Below are 18,032 nucleotides of genomic sequence, written 5' to 3'. Positions count from 1 at the left end.
AGACCCACAGCAAAGATTCCTCAGATAAGCCATTCGCCAACTGGGACGTGCGGCCCCTGAAGGAGACGTGAACACCAACCGCCGCGTTCCTTTAGCACAGACATGGTGGGCATTTTGTGCAGACAACAGGCAGCAACCGTAGAATCTCTCTATACCAAAGAACAGAAGAGAAACTTGCAGCTCTCTATGGGAACAAATGTTGGGACAGAGCAAACGATTGCTTCCCATGCCATTCCCACAGGGAGCTCAAGCTGCTGCTCTCCAGGACAGTACATGTGGAGAGCGTGTGGAAAGCAGAGCTCGTGCTCAGTTAAAGGCCTCAGAGATGGGTTTTGGCACAAACAGGGCAAGCTCTTAATAGAAATGTATGTGTATCCTTGTAAGGAGGAGGTGCTGTGGGCCTGCCACTTCACAAGGATGAGCAAAGAATTTTCCTGTTCCCTACATACAGCGCAGGACAAAAGCACAATCTAACGATGAAGGAATTAGACACACCTTCAAAGCTACACATTATTTTTCAGAAAAATATGGCCAGAAAGAATTTGAAAGCAAAAGTCATCAGTCTCACCGCTGCCGGGAAGAAGCAGCAATTCACAACAATTATTTCAAGGAAGTATTTTAACTTGTAGAGGCTTTTAAATTTCCCCAAATTCAAACACGGATATGCCAAATATTGCTTCCCTTCTTGTTTTTTTCATAGAAATAAGTTGGCTTTCACTCAGAGCCGGGCTGTGAGCTATTTCTTTGATGGCTCTGGCTATGCCTTGGCAAGAAACATTGAGAGAAGGGGAAGATTCAGCCAGGTGACTCGGTTTGACATAGAAGTTCGAACACCTACAGACAACGGATTGATCCTGTTGATGATTAATGGGGTGAGTACCAAATCCAACTGGTAGTCTTTATCCATGAGCACAACAAATCCTCCAGTACTTACAATATCACAGAAAATCCGAAAAGCTTATGTCCTTACATTTAACTTCTGGAAAGAGAACTGCTTTATGTTCATCCTGGTGCATGTATACATTAGGAGAGAACTGGAAAAAGCCCCAGAAAGGCCCCAGGAAGCCAAGGACCAGAGCTGGACTCTGCTCTGATTCAGAGATAGTCAGGACTTCAGACCAGTCATAACCCTGTGATGACACTTTGAGAGAGACTCCAGTTCAGCCCAGTAGATTACCTTCATTTAAATGTGAATGCACAATGAAAGCAATAGCAATTTTCTGTGAGCACCTATAATGTGGCCACTTTGTGGTAGCTGTCCCTTCATAACTGTGTCTCAGGCTGTACTAGAGTTAAATATTTATTTAAGTTACTGAAAATAGAAAGTAGCCCAAATAAAAAGGCTTGATCCAAATACCACCAACTTTTCAAAAGTTTTAAGGTGATGCAAAGTCTGTGAGGGTTTGAAGAAAGTAGACTTCACATGTAAATATCCTCTGAAGACAAACTCAGATATTTTTGTCTTTGGGCATCTCCACATCAAGCTCCCAATCCTGTGTGGATTACAATTTGGTAAAGCCACAGTAAATATTTTACTATGTAGATGCAGCCCACTTGTCTAGACACCTACATCTACCACTACATTGAGCTGTGGGGAGAAATTTGCTCTGCATCATAACATGCCACCACTAACCTTTGCTCTTAGGAGGTTTTGGACTAAGCAACTGCTGTTAAAAGCTTAACAGCCTCTTTTTCAGAACAGTTATTTTTCTTCCAAGCAAAAATGTCAAGAGGTTTTTGGAGATATATGTACTTTGTACGTTGGAAACTGCAGTCAAGTTGAATTTGTGGAAGACCATGACTGCTCAAAGCCAAAAGGCAAATAGTATTCTGGCTTCTATCAGGAACAGTGTGGCCAGCAGAACTAGGGAAGTGATTGTCCCCTTGTACTCAGCACTGGTGAGGCTGCACCTCAAGTACTGTGTTCAGTTTTGGGCCCCTCACTACAAGAAAGACATTGAGGTGCTGGAGCATGTCCAGAGAAGGGCAACGGAGCTGGTGAAGGGTCTGGAGCACAAGTCCTGTGAGGAGTGGCTAAGGGAACTGGGGGTGTTTAGCCTGGAGAAATGGAGGGTCAGGGGAGACCTTATCACTTTCTAGAACTACTTGAAAGGAGGTTGGAGAGAGTCTCTTCTCCCAAGTGACAAGAGAAAATGGCCTCAAGTTGTGCCAGGGGAGGTTTAGATTGGATATTAGAAAAAATTTCTTCACCAAAAGGGTTGTCAGGCATTGGAAGAGGCTGCCCAGGGAAGTGGTTGAGTCACCAGCCCTGGAGGTATTTAAAAGACGTGGTGCTTAGGGACATGATGTAGTGCTGGACTTGGCAGTGCTGGGTTAACGGTTGGATTTTATGACCTTAAAGGCCTTTTCCAACCTAAATGATTCTATGATTCTATGAAAGTCACTTTTAGAAAGACTGTGTAAGCTGGCCCATTATTCACTTCTGCAGAGACAGCTCATAAATATTTTTAATGTAATTCCTGCTTCATTTTCAAATTTAAGCTATTCAAGACAAACCCAAGCTGCAGTTCCATTTTAAAGTGCTAGATTAAAACCTACTTTGACTACTTTAAGTAATAACTTCTGAGGACTCATTTGTGTCAGAGACAGCAGTTCTTGGCCTAGAGTAGTATTTTGAGAATTATTGTTCCCATGTTTCCATTAAGCATGGGAACAACAGCATGAACACTAGGAGCTAAGAAGACAAACATTAGCATTAAAGCATTAACCCAATTGCACAGTTGCTGTAAACCATCCTTTCTGCTTCTTTATGTTCACATTTGGAACAAGGGTAATTCTGCAGTACACATCTTCATTTCAAGCACTCCCTAAACATTTTCTCAAATAGAGCTCCTGTTTATAAAGTTCAGGTCACCCAGCCAAGAAACAGAAGCCAAACCATGAAGCAGGAATAGTCAGGAAATCCAGAAACCAAATACACAGTAAATACACTCTAGCTATTGCTCAACCTTCGGCAATACATCAGTGCTGATCAGGGCTGTGAAAAGATATAATCCTGAGCTATTACAGGTGTTGTGACAAGGGCTGCTAGTGCAGATACAGCCATTCTAGCACAGCATTGCTTTTACGAGTATAACATCTTTCATTTGGGGCATGTGGTATTACTTTGACAGTAAATAGATGTGTTTGCATCAGGAATACTTTGCTGGTAAAGAACATTGACATTACTGTGCTATCAAGTACTATTCCTACAGGGAACCAGTTCACCAGGTCTTCAAATAAGTGCTGTTTATCAAACAATTATGTGTGCATGTGTATATGTACACATATATTATATAGGTAAAGTAATTCAGAAACCACGTTGCAGTTTTGCAAATTAAAAGACTTTTTTCCCAGCATGCTTTTCACAATGTCAGACACTTTCATAACACTGTTTACTAATGTTTTTAATTGCTGCCACAATCACAGTGCTTTTCTGACTGCTATTTTGTTTTATGCAGAGTATGTTCTTCAGCCTTGAGATGCACAATGGTTTCTTGTACCTCCGCTATGACTTTGGCTTCAGCACCGGCCCTGTGCTGCTAGAGGACTCGATGAAGAAGGCTCAGATTAACGATGCTAAATTTCATGAGGTAGAGATGCTGTTGCAAACACAGCCATTTGACCAGCTATTCCAGCAGCTCCAAAGCAGCAATAATTTGCTAAAACACCAATGAAAGGAGCAAAAGGATAAGGAGCCAGTTGGTGATGCAGTAGAGCAGGCAGTAGAGTGCATGTCTGTCTTGTATATGAAAGAGCACATGCAAGTCCCACCACTACTTTGCGGTGGAAAGAGAAGGCTCCCCTTCCTCCTGGTAAATCACTGCTTGTGGACAGGATATGTGTATTACTAGTCAAGGATGGGACAGTCCTTGAGAGAAAAAAGTGTTATCAATTCAAAACAAAATTATATCCAGGACAACTATGTCCTTCAAATACTTCCCTCAACTAAGAACATGTCATTATGTTAACTTGACCACCTTAGTTGTTTTGCGTTGTGTTAGAAGAAATCCAGGCTGGATGAGGCTTTGAGCAACCTGGTCTAGTGGAAGGTGTCCCTGCCCATGGCAGGGGGATTGGAACTAGATGGTCTTTAAGGTCCCTTCCAACCCAAACCATTCTGTGAATCCTTCTATGGTTCTATGAAATATTGCATTTCCCATTTCATTTGAAGGGAGAATTAAGTTGACAGCCGTCTTTTCTATATGCATAGTATTTTAGGGACTTTGGCAGATCTAAAATATCTACTTGCATTTGGTTTAAGAGAATTTGCTTTAAGCCAGTATAACTGTGACAGTAACAGTAGCAAATCCCCCTTAGTGGCTTGTTTCTCCTGCCATTTACCTGATGTAAATTCAAAATCTGATTCCTGATCCACAACTACAGCTACAGTTCTGTTCACCCTGTTTAAGCAGAGCACAACTGTCTTTTAAGCTTTGGCAATGAAGTAAGTTTTTTAAGAAGTATGCCTTAACTTCTTGTATAAATCAAGAAAGTACTCTGAAGTTAACGGAGCTTATCTATATGCCACAGCATAAAATCAGTTGCGGGGTACTTCCATGTGGATTTACTCATAAGTGAAATATCCTGGCTTTTCAGTCATCAGAGAAATTGTGACATCAAAATAAATTCCCTGCTAGCAATTGTTGTCAGCCCCTCCTGATTTGCAAACAACTTTTTTGATAAATGGGAGAAACTTTTCAAACAAAAAGATATAAAGATGCAATCAATTTTACAAAATCACCATGACAACTTACAAAAGATGACATTTTGGCCACTTTTAAGCGCATGTTTTTCATTTCAGATTTCTATTATATATCACAATTCAAAGAAGATGATCTTGGTAGTAGACAGACGACATATAAAAAGTGTGGACAATGAAAGAACAGCAATGCCATTCACAGACATCTACATTGGAGGAGCACCTGCTGAGATCTTGCACTCCAGGTTGGTTTACAATTGGGATTCAATCACCATCTCCAAGTAATCACCATATTTAAGTTATGTTGTATGACTTGTGCTGAAGGGCTTACAATAAAACATTTTTTCCCAGTTTCAACATGTTATGTAAAACAATCCCTCAGGCACTCTTCTAAATGTCTCTCAGAACTCTGAGCACCAAGGATTAGGCTTGATCCACCACAGGTAAACTCTGTTGAAACTGGTCTAGTTTTAGTAAGGGTAACAGAAACTATTGTCTTTTTAAAACAAAAAGGCATTTTCAAAGAACACATGAATATCCAGGATCACTATTTCTCCTTGCTCTGCAAAAAGTGATCCTTGTAGAATAGCAATGCACTAGCTGAAGGATCAAAACCCTCTGCCAACTGCGTTTTCAAATCTAAAAATTACATTTTTCCTACTATGCACTTCAGTTCTGATCCATCCCAGTGTCCCTCTAGACCCAGGTCAGCTGGCTCTGTGTGGGCGTGGGAAGAAAAGAAGTAGTCTCATTTTCCCATCATACCATTTGACAGAAACCAAGCTTAATCTCGGTAGACTGTATAACCCTCATTTCCTGCAGTGGGAATCTGCCGGACCAAGGTCACACTCCGGGAGAGCAGGCTGGCTGCTTCAAGAAGGGGGTGCTCTTCTGACAGGCAGTATTCATTCCCGGGGTCAGACAGCAAGGCCAGCATTTTTAGAAGGGCTCCAGCTGCTGTTTTAAGTGTCACAACTGCTAACAGAAATACCATCTGTCTTTAAAATACTCTCTATGTAAAAGAAAAAAAAAGGAGGGGGGTGGGTTTGAAGATAGCAAATGTTGCACAATAGTTTCTAGGAATTAGTAGTAAATCTCCTGAAACCTTATTTTGTTGTCAGGAGAGCCTGTTGAATCGATAAATGATGTCTGAGACATAAAACACTTACAGATTAAGCTTTTAAGATGGGGACAAACTTCTCGTAAAGGAAAATTATGCCTTTCAATCCCATGCAATTATTTGAACATGCAAACAAAACGGTGGGCAAGGGAGAAGCAGAGTATACAATTTAGCTGGCCATTCAAATACTTCTTTACAAAGGTCTGTCATATGGGGCTATTAAGAAAATCAGTGGGGTGGAAGGGGGAAAGGCTGGAAGGGATGAGAAAGCAGGTGGGAAAAAGAAAATAGGACACAAAGTAACTCTTCAAATCTCACAGTATAAAAAGTCTGCAGCACATGCCCAAAGGATCTCTCTTAGGGCTGGTATTAAACACATTAATGATCTAGAAACAAAGCACAAAAGGATAGTGAAAATTACTTTGGTTAATCAAGCCTAGAGAACACTAAAAAAGCCCAGAAGGACCTAGAAACCTAGGCAATTGGGCAACTCCATGGCAGACTAAATTTGTTCACAGATGTAGGATACAAGATAAATCACAAGAATTGTGCCTGCAGTTTTCTGAGTGAATTGTGGCCAAATTGCAAAACACCCGAAAGGTACTGTTACAGCAGGAGAAACAGTGTCTTAATGAACAAGTCATATCAGAAAAAAAAAAATCCATAGGCATTGTAAAAATACAACTAATTATAACATGGAAAATTTTATACTGAAGTATAGAGCTACACCTTTGCCTTGGATCATCTACCCTGCTTTGGTTCTCATGACAAGGGTAAACAGCAAGAAGTATGGACCAAATGTAGCAACATCTTTCCATTTTCATCAGGAGCATAATCTAATAATTATATCTACATAACCTAACAATTATATCTACTGATGATCTGCTATTATTTATCTACTACTACTAGTATCTACTACTGATATTTATGGTTTCTTTTTCTAGAATGATTTATATTTGACGGACATCGTAGGGCAGCAGCAAGGGGGGAAACTAGCTGCAGTCTTAAAGAAGGAGTTCAATATTCTTTCAAAGCAGTCTATTCTCACTTGCTTCAACAGCACGTTCCTCTGTCAATTGCCTTCTTTCCCAAATAAATGAATCTGGAAGTACCATTATATGTTATTTTTCTCCCAACTCAGTCACTGCAGAAAAAGCAGAAAGCTAAGGGGAGGCAGGAGCGCTGGGTGCCGGGAACTGTTAAGGAACTCAGAAGCCTTTCTTCAGGTTAAAACCTATCTTCTATAGTTCCTGTTGCTCCTAGAAAATGTTGCTACGCTAACAGCATTTAACGGAAAGGCATGTTTGTGGCATCCAGCTAATCACATGGTCAGTCAGAGTAGAGATTAAACTGGCTGACTGACACCCCACACTGATCCAAATCCCAGTGAGGATGGTAGGAGTCTTCCTGATGATTTTTCCTTCCTGTTGATTTTGCTTAGAAGCAGGTGAAGCCCCTACAGTGCTCCTCCTCTCACCTTATTTCAGACAAGTTCATCTGTGCTACTTCACCTGATGGTCCACTTTTCGCCAATGCAGAAAAATTAGCGTGTTCAGAGTCTGATTCATTTGTCGTGTTTACCTTACAATGAGATAACTCACAGGCAGCTAGCCCAGAAGCAGATGTCAACACTGTCAGTGTCATCACATGTGAAGTGAGAAGAATCCCACTGCTAAGGTCCATCCTGCAGAAAGCACAACCAGGTCAAAACTCTGCATTTCACATTCACTCCTTCAGTACATTTATTCTCCAGTTATCTCCTGAGTATTGTGAGGATAAATTCAATTATCTTTGCCCTGTGCCTTAATGCTGTGATACCTTGGTGAGAGGCAGAGTTGAAAAACTGAGCAGGGAACAGAAGCAGTTGGGATAGCAGCTGTGCTATCCACCTCAAATATGATATAACAAGGATCCTGGAAGCCCATCTGCTGCTCTCATTTACAACTATGTAAACCCCACACATCAGCAATCAGTATTTACTCCTACTTCCCTGACCTCTGTTATTATTTGTTAAATAGAGACCCATTTGCTTCCCAAAACAACACTGGAGTTTGCTAGGAAAAGCAAGACAAGAAAACTAAACCAGAACTTTTCTAAAATGCTAAAAAAATGGAGATAGAAATCCACTGATTTTCACTCCAAGTGGGTAGAAATCCATTTATAAATAAGACTTTTCATTTCAGCAGCTATTTTTATCTTTTTAAAGTTACTCCATATGGATCTCCTCTCTGAACTCTCATATATTTTCCCCATAACATTTATTACATCTGATGCATCTTGACTTTTCAAAACACATAATGTGGTTTAGTTGTTTTACATAAAGATGCAGGAATTGGGCACTAGTGAGGCAAACGAGTGAGGCTCTCCCAAGTTTTTTGTAACACCTTAGCAGTAAAAGTCTGTTCATAAAGGCAAGGGCTCTCTAACTGCAACTTGTTTGGCATTGTTTTCCAACAGCATTAGTTCACATCTGGCAGGAAGTATTGGCTTTAAAGGCTGTATGAAGGGTTTCCAGTTCCAAAAGAAGGATTTCAACTTGTTAGAAGAACCAGGAACTCTGGGAATCAGCTATGGGTGCCCAGAGGATTCACTGGTAAGCATAACATCATTTGTGAGATAACAACAAAATTTTGGTAACGGATCTAACTGTGAGCTTGAGTTTTACTCCAAACAATGGAAAGAAAGTCTTGAACCAAGGAAATGACAATGCACTCATTGACTGGCGGAGGTGGTGAGGTGGGGGTGTATGTGTTAAGTTTGCTGACATACTATCCAATTTTCACCCTAGATTACAGCACAGATGTTTTACTTAATATTCTCATCATATTTCAGATTGCAGTGTCAAAACTGGATCTGAAATAAATTGTGTGCTGTATTCTTAACGGAAATATTCAAATATAATTTGTTCTTTCTTAAAGAAATAAGGAGAATTGTCTTCACATGCATGCTAATACAGCTATATGAAATGAAAAAGACAGCAAGATATTCACCCTTCAAATAAGTTCTCCCCTTGCATCAGGCCATTTATTCCTCTGTGACACATAAACAAATTGCACCAGCATTAACACTGAGAAAATTGCCATTTGGTTTCTAATCCCGTCCCTTATTCATCATTTGTTCATTACAGTGCAAGGCTGGTAAATCTAAAGAGTGTTTGCAGCCATGCTGCAAACCTGTGAAGATGAAGGAGCCCACCACTTGTAGAACCCCTCACACTCTGTCTGCACGGGAGCTACCTGCAATTTGTCCTACCTCAGACCCACCTTTCCTTCACAGACTCAGCCTGCCATGGCCAGCCCCCCACACCAGCACTCAGTACAGCACACAAACTAAAAGAGCACATGTTGGGGTGCTGACTCAGTGCCACACAGCTCTGACAGGAGCTTGAGACCCCCCCCCTCTCTGAGACCCTCTTCATGCTCACTAACATCAGCAGGCTTAGGATGGAGCCAAGAATCCCAGGAAACTGAGAACAATTTGGCTTACACTGTCTAAAAACTGCTACACTTGCTTCAGGTTTTCACAGCAAGCGAGCAAAAACTTACATAAATTAGGTAAAGACATGGAGGAAAAATTGACATTTTTGTAGAACTGAACTGATTGCATCTTTAAAAAAAAAAAAATTGCTTCATTCTTTACATTATTTGAATGTTTTCTGCAGTTTAGTGTAATTTTGTTTTATTTCATACACAGATGTCCCGCAAAGCGTATTTCAATGGAGAGAGTTTCATTGCATCAAGCCAAAAAGTGTCCCTCTTCAGTGAATTTGAAGGAGGCTTTAATTTCCGGACATTGCAGCCCAACGGGCTGCTGTTCTACTATTCTGAAGGGGTGAGGATACATTTCTGTACAGTTTGTTTTATTTTATCCTTGCATTGTTTCCCAGGGGAATACTACGGGAGTAACACGTCTCACTTCGTGTTTTCATAAAAAGAGAAAGCAGCCCGCAGTACAGAACCATTCACTGACGGCCTCATTTTCACAGTTCACATGCGACCTACGGGTGAAAACCAGCAATGCCTAGACATTATTTTGATGTTGCAAACATGATTTGATCGCATGCCTAGAATTAACATGCATCCACTGGTGCTCAATACAGTCCTTAGGGCAGAAAAGCACTGGATCTGACTGTGCTCAGCAGCACTGCAATCCCTGTTCGGACCTGTAGGTGCTACCAAAGTACAAATAATATTAAAGGCCTGACATTTTCCACCCAGAAAATCCCTTAGAAGCAAAGACAAAGTTTGTTTGGATTAGTGGGATGGTATTCTGAGCATTGCTGAGTTTACAGAAATCACTTGGAAAGCTGCCTGTATCCCCAGATGGTAATTAGACCTCCATGCATAACTGGGAAAAACTGCACTTGAGGATGGCTCCTTGCAGCTACAGGAAGCCAGGCTACTCTAAATGTGCCCTCAGAGGTGTGACATGGGCAGAAATATGGACTTGCACTCCCAAGCAGAAATATAGACTTGCATTCCCAAGATGTTGTGTGAGCCAAAGCAATTCCAAGATCCTGCAGGCTCACACTGACATCTGCGGCAAGCATGAGCGTAGATGACAGAACATTTGCAACCACCCCCCAACGTCTGTTCTGCCATACTTGTGGAACATCAGCATTGCAGCAGGAAAGGCTGTATGACATCAGTAACCACTCCTGAACTGTTACATTTCACAGTCTGGAGTATTGCCTTAAACTGAAATCAGTAACCATGTCAGTTATGCACATTGTTTGCATAAATGAGGCCTTACTCACCACTTCTGGTTTAACTGAAAAGCTCTAATCCTTTGCCAAGTGCCAAGTGCCCTACTTAACAAACAGAGGTCCAGCTACTTAGCACCTGACAGAATGAGACAGGAGGATTCCTACCAGTGCACAGGAGCAGTGCTTGCTCTGATGGAACAGACAATATCCCTGCTATGTGGCACAGTGATCCCGTGTGCCTGACCCAGACAGCAGGTCATCTCTGAGATCATTCTGAGTGACTGAATACATCTGATCAGAGGGAATTAGGAAAAGGAAAAAATGTATTGGTGTTATGACGGCAGGAAACTTGCAGTAACAGCTGCTCTATACAGTACTGGGGTACCAGAACCACAAATGAAATGTAAACATCATACATCCTTGCTAGACAGAAGGAGCTCATATGACAGATACGTGAGACAATGAGCAGCAGAATTCCCAGAATTCAGGCTTAAAAAACAGCAAGAAAATCAATTCTAATGAGATCATCTCCTGTTTTGCCTCTCGGTATACCTTTCTGCAAATAAAGCACAACTGGGAAAACAGCAGGAAGAAAAATAAATACAACAGGAAAAGGTACAGAACTGCTAATTTTTCTGTGTTACACTTGTTTATGAAGATATTTTTGTCTGTATTTCAGTCAGATGTATTATCCATCTCTATGGACAGAGGTGCTGTGGTTTTAAATGCAAGTGGAACCAAAATTCAATCACCAGACCGAAATTACAACGATGGAAAAACACACTTTGTCATTACTTCTGTCACCCCAGAAAGGTAAAGCTGTCCAGCATCTTTTATTCCCTACCTTTAGAATATAAATATACATGTAAATAACATTATCATTTAATATTCACTGTCAAAGTGATGTTTAAGTGCAGTTTTTTATGTGGCATTTTTAACTGATCAGTTCAGTTAAAAAAATAATACAAAACCAAAGATCCATGTGTTTGAAAACTGGCCAGCTTGGCCTATGCATGAGGTGCTGGGAATTTTTAGTACAACTAACCTAATTTTTTTTCTGAAACCTTAGTCCTTTTTTTTGTCCTCCAGTATGAAAGCAGTTTAATAAAATTTAACACTAGTATGAGATTTTTTTAGGATTGATTGTTCTGATTTGTTCAAGCAATTAAAGCAATCCCAAATTGACCCTGAAGTAATTGAGGCACCTTCAAAAAAAAAAAAAAAAGCACTCATTTGGGATATGTAGAGTGGAACATGTTTAAAATATTTTTAGCACTGAAATACATAAATGTAAAACTAAATACAGCAGTAGGGAATAACTCTCATTATGTGCTTCTTAAAAAAAAATGAAAGTATTGTTTTATTGGTATGTTTTACTGTTGTTTTATATGATTAGACTTTTCTTAGAAGGTCAAATAATCAAAGCATCTTTCTTGAAGAATCTTGCCTTTGCAGATACAACCAGGTCATTTTCAGTTTCTTTAGAGAAATGGAGATTTGTACCTATGACTTCTGACATCCAAGAAACATAGTTTGAAAAGCTGAAGGTGCGAAGAGATGCTTTGGAATAGCACTGGGGACTGTCATGTTACCCTGAGTGTGCTGAATGCTAAACTTGCCAAACAAATTCAGTGACTGAGGCTTTAGTTATGCTACTTTCTTATTAAAGCAATAGAGGCCTTCCTGACTTAGGTGGCAATTATTGTGTTGTAAAATCAAAAGAGGTAAATAAGTTCAAACACCAGTGTACTGTGATGGAAGAGAAGGACTAGGTGCATAAAGAAGAAAGATTAGCATGTGCTTAGATCTTATTTTACCCAAGCGGTGGCTCCATCCGTTTATTAGCAACCCGTTAGTTTCTCTCTCTTCACTGAGTGGACTGTATTTTTTTGAACTTTACAATTAACCCCAGGATATTATGAAATGCATGGGCCTCTGGACTCAACTTTGCCAGTGGGTTAATTGCACTGGTACTTGTTGCACAGCTGTAAGCGAGGTGTTCAGTGATGTATACACAGCATGGAGCACTTTGGGTGCATGTAACATGCTGTCTAACCACTGCCATTGACATTTCTGAAACTGGCCTACAAAACAGATGCTTTGTCTTTGCAGATACGAGCTGACTGTTGATGACAACAAACAAAGCAAGAAGAATCCAGCCAAGGACAGTGCTGGGAAAAGTCCGGACAGCGTAAAGAAGTTTTATTTTGGCGGCTCTCCCCTCAGAACGCAGCAAGCCAACTTCACTGGCTGCATAAGCAACGCTTACTTCACTAGGTGCGTCGTATCCGCCCAAACACATTGCCAGGCTGCCCCTGCCTGACAGCTCACATAGCAGCTCAAGAGAACGGACTTACTGTCACAATAAAAATCTCTTTCTCATTTTGTGAAACTAGACAGTATGTGTGAATAAGATTCTTGCCTTATTTGCTGTAGAATCTGTTGGCACAGACCTGATAGGTTACGATATTGTTAAAGTGAAAATAACGATGTAAGTCAGCTTTCAGTACTGCACCTGCTAATGCTGGTGGTGCAATGTGTAATTTTCATGGCTGTAATTTACATTTATATTATGTAGTTTTCAGCTCTGCATTTGAAACAAAATTGTATTGAAGCATCTCACAGAAGCTGGGGAAGTTAGGAGTTTGGTCAAGTGAAAATGGTCAGAATTCGTTGATCTTAATCACTTTATGAGATGTTCTTATATTGAAGATTTTAAAGTGAATTTGATGCTGCAGACTGAGACTGTTTCTGCAAGCATGGATACAACAGGCAGAGTAGTTGAGGCAGCCGACATTACCCAAACATTGACTCATAAATTTGTACTTTTATCCATGATCCAAGAATTAAAAAAAATCCAGCCGAACATCATTTGAACTATAAATGTAAAATTCTGTGTTTTTTATGAAGATAGTTCCAACACTTGTAAAAAAGCTGTTCTTGTCATCCCCTCTTTGAAACACAGGTTGGATCAAGAGGTTGAAGTGGAAGATTTCCAGCAGTACCCTGAGAAAGTTCAGACTTCTTTGTATGGATGCCCTGTTGAATCTCCTCCAGTTCCTCTTCTCCATAAGAAAGGAAAGAACTCATCAAAAGCCGAAGGAAACCGTAATAAAAAGGTTTGGTACAAATCACCCTAGTACCACCCTAGAGTTTTCCAAAGTTGATACAAACTGTGTCATGATTGGGAATTCTCTAACTCATGGATCTAAAATGTACCACAGGAAAAATATTTCAAATATATGAAGGAAATTATCATATTCCTTTATATATTCCATCACTGCAAACCACTGTCCTGATCCAATCTATCTGGCCTACACTTGCATCATTTTGTCTTACTAGAACTGTAAACCAAAATTTGTAACATCTTAAAAAAAGTACTGCAGAAACAAGCCTTCTTGATTTCTTCTGTATCCTAAAGGCAGTAAGTTTGCATCTGTTCTCAGCTACTTCTGTGTGCCTTTTTCTACTGGGTACAATTAGCATGCATTAATATAAATATGAAGAAAAGCCCTCTCCCAGCATGCAGAACTTCTAGTCCAAGCATGTCCTCCTATGCCTATAGTATAGCTGATATCATCAAAAGCAGAGAGGAAAAGATTCAATTAGGAAAACTGCAAAATAATTGAATTGTAATTGTTAGCTACGTTAAGTATTCTGTTTATGCCTTCTTCTGGCCTAAATCAGCATCTATAGTACATCCATCCATGGAAAAATTGACTTAGAACCATTCCTGGTACTTTTGTAAGGAAAAAAATATATTACTAGCTTATATATAAATTATACTGTTCTTTTTATTTTGTCCAGTCTTAGTTAAAATGCCTGGTTAATGGTTCTCTTTCTATGAAGGCGGGAAGAGATAAAGACAAGATTTCACAGCCTTCAGCTGGCCTCAAAAAATTGTATCAAGAAGCGAATATGCAAAGAGACCCTCAGTGTCACTTGCCCATGAATCCCAAGGCAACTGAACATGCTTATCAGTTTGGAGGAACAGCAAACAGCCGGCAAGAATTTGATCACATACCAGAGGATTTCAGTGAAAGGTAACAGGACCTTAGAAATAAAAGTTAAATGCACTGGGGAGGAGACAGATACATTAAATGGTGTTTCAGTTGAGCAAGTGCAATAAATAGAGTGTTTCCAATTACATCCCTTTTGCGGAGTCTTGATCTGCATTGTATATTAAAGAAATGTGTCTCCTTGCCCACTTGTAGGATGCTAGTTCTATATAAGCAATCCACCATCGGCCTCTTTATGCATGAAGCAATGGCATTACAGCAAAGCTGGAAAAGAGCATCATAGTTCACCAATAAATGGAGCTGTTATGTGTCGAGTGGACCTTGGCAGACGTTTAATGGTCAGGAATCTACACACAGTGCAGTAGGACATAAAGCTATGAAAAACATGTCCAATTCAAGCCATAATGGAAATACAAGTCCAGATATTGTGGACATTTAATTCTCAGGCTCCCACAGAATATGCCATATGGTATGTTATGACCAACAAAGGATTTTGGTTTAATACTTTCCATGAAAGACTATAAATTCAACAACACAGCACTTCCTGGAAGCATACCAGACCACTAACTCAGAAAAGAAGAGTGCTATTTCCTGACTTAAAAAAAAAAAAAAGGCATTACACTTCTTTTAATTCAATAGTGTTTTACTTAGGGCAGTCCTGATGGTGCCCATATGAAGAAGGAGAACCCAAACTCTGACTCTTCATCCCTACAAGATATATTTGCTTTACAACTGTTATTAGAGCTTCATCATTGTAATGTGCTTTTTAAAATAAGAGTGACCTGCAATGTTTTAAAACAATCGATATTGGCAAGGGCCTAAGTGTGTGTTGAATGTACACACACAGGCAATGGGGAACATAGAGAACCTTCAGGCAATACAAAGAATGGAAGCTAGGCTAGTCACCTGACATGAGAAGCAGGACTGATCAGTTCTGGCACTGTCCACCAGTACAGCTTTGCCATTTTTCAGACCCAAAGTAACAATACCAATCACTCAAGAAATCTTCACTGTTGACAGTGTCAAACCAAGTTGGTATGACTTGCCATGTTGCCTTGGACTTTCCAAGGAACTACAAAGAAGGAGAAGCTTAGCAGTGGGTCTGGAATAAAATTAAAGATTCGTGAGCTGCCAGGCCACCATGCTATCAGCTAACAAGCCCCCCCAACACTGCTGTTCAACAGGAATGGAAACGCAGTGTATACACTGTCAGTTATTGGTGGTCTGTATTGATTTTATTCACTCCAGAGATTTTAACTTCTGAAAACAAGTTCTTTGCAAGGCAGTTTCTTCTTCAAGTTTGACTTCTGCTCCAAACAACACTACAGAATATTTCTCAGAAAACCACTTCCATCATAGAGATGTACATTCCTCTAGACGAGAGGACAATCTCGCTATTTCCCTTACTACAGTTAGATTTAAGTCAATTATATCTGCTCTAATTTTAATGTTGTGTTTATATGTGCCAGAGCTCAGTTCTCTATCAATCTGAAAACTCATTCATCTGATGGAATGATTTTCTACATCTCGGATCAAAAAGAGACCAACTTCATGGCCCTTTTCGTTGCTCATGGTCAACTCATTTTTATGTTTAATGCTGGTCATCAGAAGATAAGGATTAAGAGCCAAGAAAAATACAATGATGGCCTTTGGCACAACGTAAGTAGAAGAAAGCAATCATTATGATGGCACATGCTGTCAAGGCTGCAGTAATGACACTGCTAGTGTGACAGCTCAGACAGTTTTCATTCATGTGTTCATAACCACACCTTTACATTGAGAAGCTTCTGCCAATATTTTAAATCTTTGATGTGGCATTTTATCAAGTCATGAACCAGGGACAGGAAAGTGAATCAGCTATAAAATCCAGCAATGCCCGACACTAACAGCTGAACAGAAGTGACAGAAACAAGTCTAACAGTGAGACAACTAAGAGTTACACTAGCCAGGAAAGGAAAGACTAGGATAATTCTGTTCAGCAAACTTCTTTGAAATGCCTAAGCAAGGAGCAGAGTCATCTTAGGATCCCTCTGTAGTCTATGAAAATAAAAATACTATTTTAGGGGTCAAGGTGAATTTCCCTCTACACCTCTCTCTACACTCTAACTACAGAGGAAGTCTACAGCTACTAAGTTCCTAACTTGGGCACTTAAATGTTTAAAGCAAAATGGCAAAGACCACAGAAACGCTAACAGTGATTGCACTGTAGCAATGAATCACATGTGCAAACATAAGATAGGCAGATCTCAGTAGACTTGGTGACACTCTACCTCTGCCTTATATACCAAAACGAAATAAAGACAGCAGATTTACTATCTAGCCTTTACACGAACATGAAAAAAGTGTGGTCCAGCAAAGAATATTGGCAGTTAATAAAACAAGCCTGTAGAGTATCACTCCCAAGCTTTTCTCAAACTTCTTATCTTTTTCCACTGCCTGGGAGTGTTCCCTCAACAGATGAAAGTAAACTTCCAAATTTTTTTCCTCCCTTTCTAGGTGATATTTATTAGAGGCAAAAATATTGGTCGCTTGACAATTGATGGTCTCCGAGTACTGGAAGAACCTTTCAGCGGTAATGCTGATACTTGGCAAGTCACGAAACCGCTCTACATTGGGGGTGTAGCTCCAGGAAAAGCTGTAAAAAATATCCAGGTAAAGCAGACACCCATTACATCATCCCCTACCTCTGTGTAATGCAAAAGCTAACTGTAGGGATCAGTTCAGGCAAAAGCAAATTACAATCTGAGTCCTCAGCGTGCTGAGGAGCACACAGCTCAGTTCAGGTGGATGGCAAAGCTCCCACATGGCTGCACTGGCAGTACCTGGGCTAGACTTCCTTAGACTTGCAGCAGCAACTGGAAAGCCAGTGGTCTCTGAGGAACAGAGGAATCCTAGTGACATCGAAGCTTAGATGAGACAGGTAAAGATTGGTGAGATCAGTTCACCCTAAAGTCTGAGATACAGATGAGTTTTGGAGAGATTTTAGTGTTGTCGTAGTACCTCTATTTTAAGACTGTACCTAAGAAGTCAGGATTCTGCTCTACATCTTGGACACTGAAATGTATGGAAAGGAGCATTAAACCAAAAATTAACATAACCAAGTCTCCTTCAAGGTAACCTTTAGTGTTATGTGCTGTGCTGATTTTGGCTGGGATAGAGTTAATTTTTTCACACTACCTAGTATGAGGCTATGTTTGGGATTTTTGTTGAGAAGATAGATACACAACCCAGAAATAGTAAACCCCCCGTCTTGCCTTGAGGGTATGAGGTATGTATAACACTGCCTTGTTCTAGTTGTGCTTTGTTTCTCACAGTTCAGTACTGACTGTTTGAGAAACAACACAAGCTGGAGTCACCTTCAAGTCACCACAGAGACATGAGAGGCTATGAACAGCATCTGTCCAGCCTCTCTTCTGTGGAAAGTGGTTTTTAATTTTTAATTCAAAACCAATGTACCAGACTGTGCTGGGTTCAGCCAGCAAAGAG

General features: G+C 40.2%; 1 protein-coding gene across 1 annotated transcript in view; it reads left to right on the top strand.

The window, feature by feature from the left end:
• LAMA4 (laminin, alpha 4) overlaps positions 1 to 17,198 on the top strand; it is a gene marked incomplete at both ends in the record, with an annotated part of 36,712 nt that extends 19,514 nt beyond the window's left edge. Inside the window, 11 exons of the mRNA XM_010155575.1 lie at positions 701 to 872; positions 3,462 to 3,593; positions 4,805 to 4,947; positions 8,280 to 8,415; positions 9,516 to 9,653; positions 11,207 to 11,340; positions 12,640 to 12,804; positions 13,493 to 13,646; positions 14,377 to 14,570; positions 16,016 to 16,205; positions 17,043 to 17,198. Coding sequence (XP_010153877.1) covers positions 701 to 872; positions 3,462 to 3,593; positions 4,805 to 4,947; positions 8,280 to 8,415; positions 9,516 to 9,653; positions 11,207 to 11,340; positions 12,640 to 12,804; positions 13,493 to 13,646; positions 14,377 to 14,570; positions 16,016 to 16,205; positions 17,043 to 17,198 — 1,714 coding nt within the window. The remainder of the gene's footprint in view (positions 1 to 700; positions 873 to 3,461; positions 3,594 to 4,804; positions 4,948 to 8,279; positions 8,416 to 9,515; positions 9,654 to 11,206; positions 11,341 to 12,639; positions 12,805 to 13,492; positions 13,647 to 14,376; positions 14,571 to 16,015; positions 16,206 to 17,042) is intronic.
• Positions 17,199 to 18,032: the final 834 nt, after the last annotated feature.

This window comes from Eurypyga helias, unplaced genomic scaffold, assembly GCF_000690775.1.
Source record: "Eurypyga helias isolate BGI_N326 unplaced genomic scaffold, ASM69077v1 scaffold46760, whole genome shotgun sequence".
NCBI classification, from domain to species: Eukaryota; Metazoa; Chordata; class Aves; order Eurypygiformes; family Eurypygidae; genus Eurypyga; species Eurypyga helias.
The sequence above is the reverse complement of the archived record's forward strand: the minus strand, read 5'-3'. Positions and strand labels throughout refer to the sequence as shown.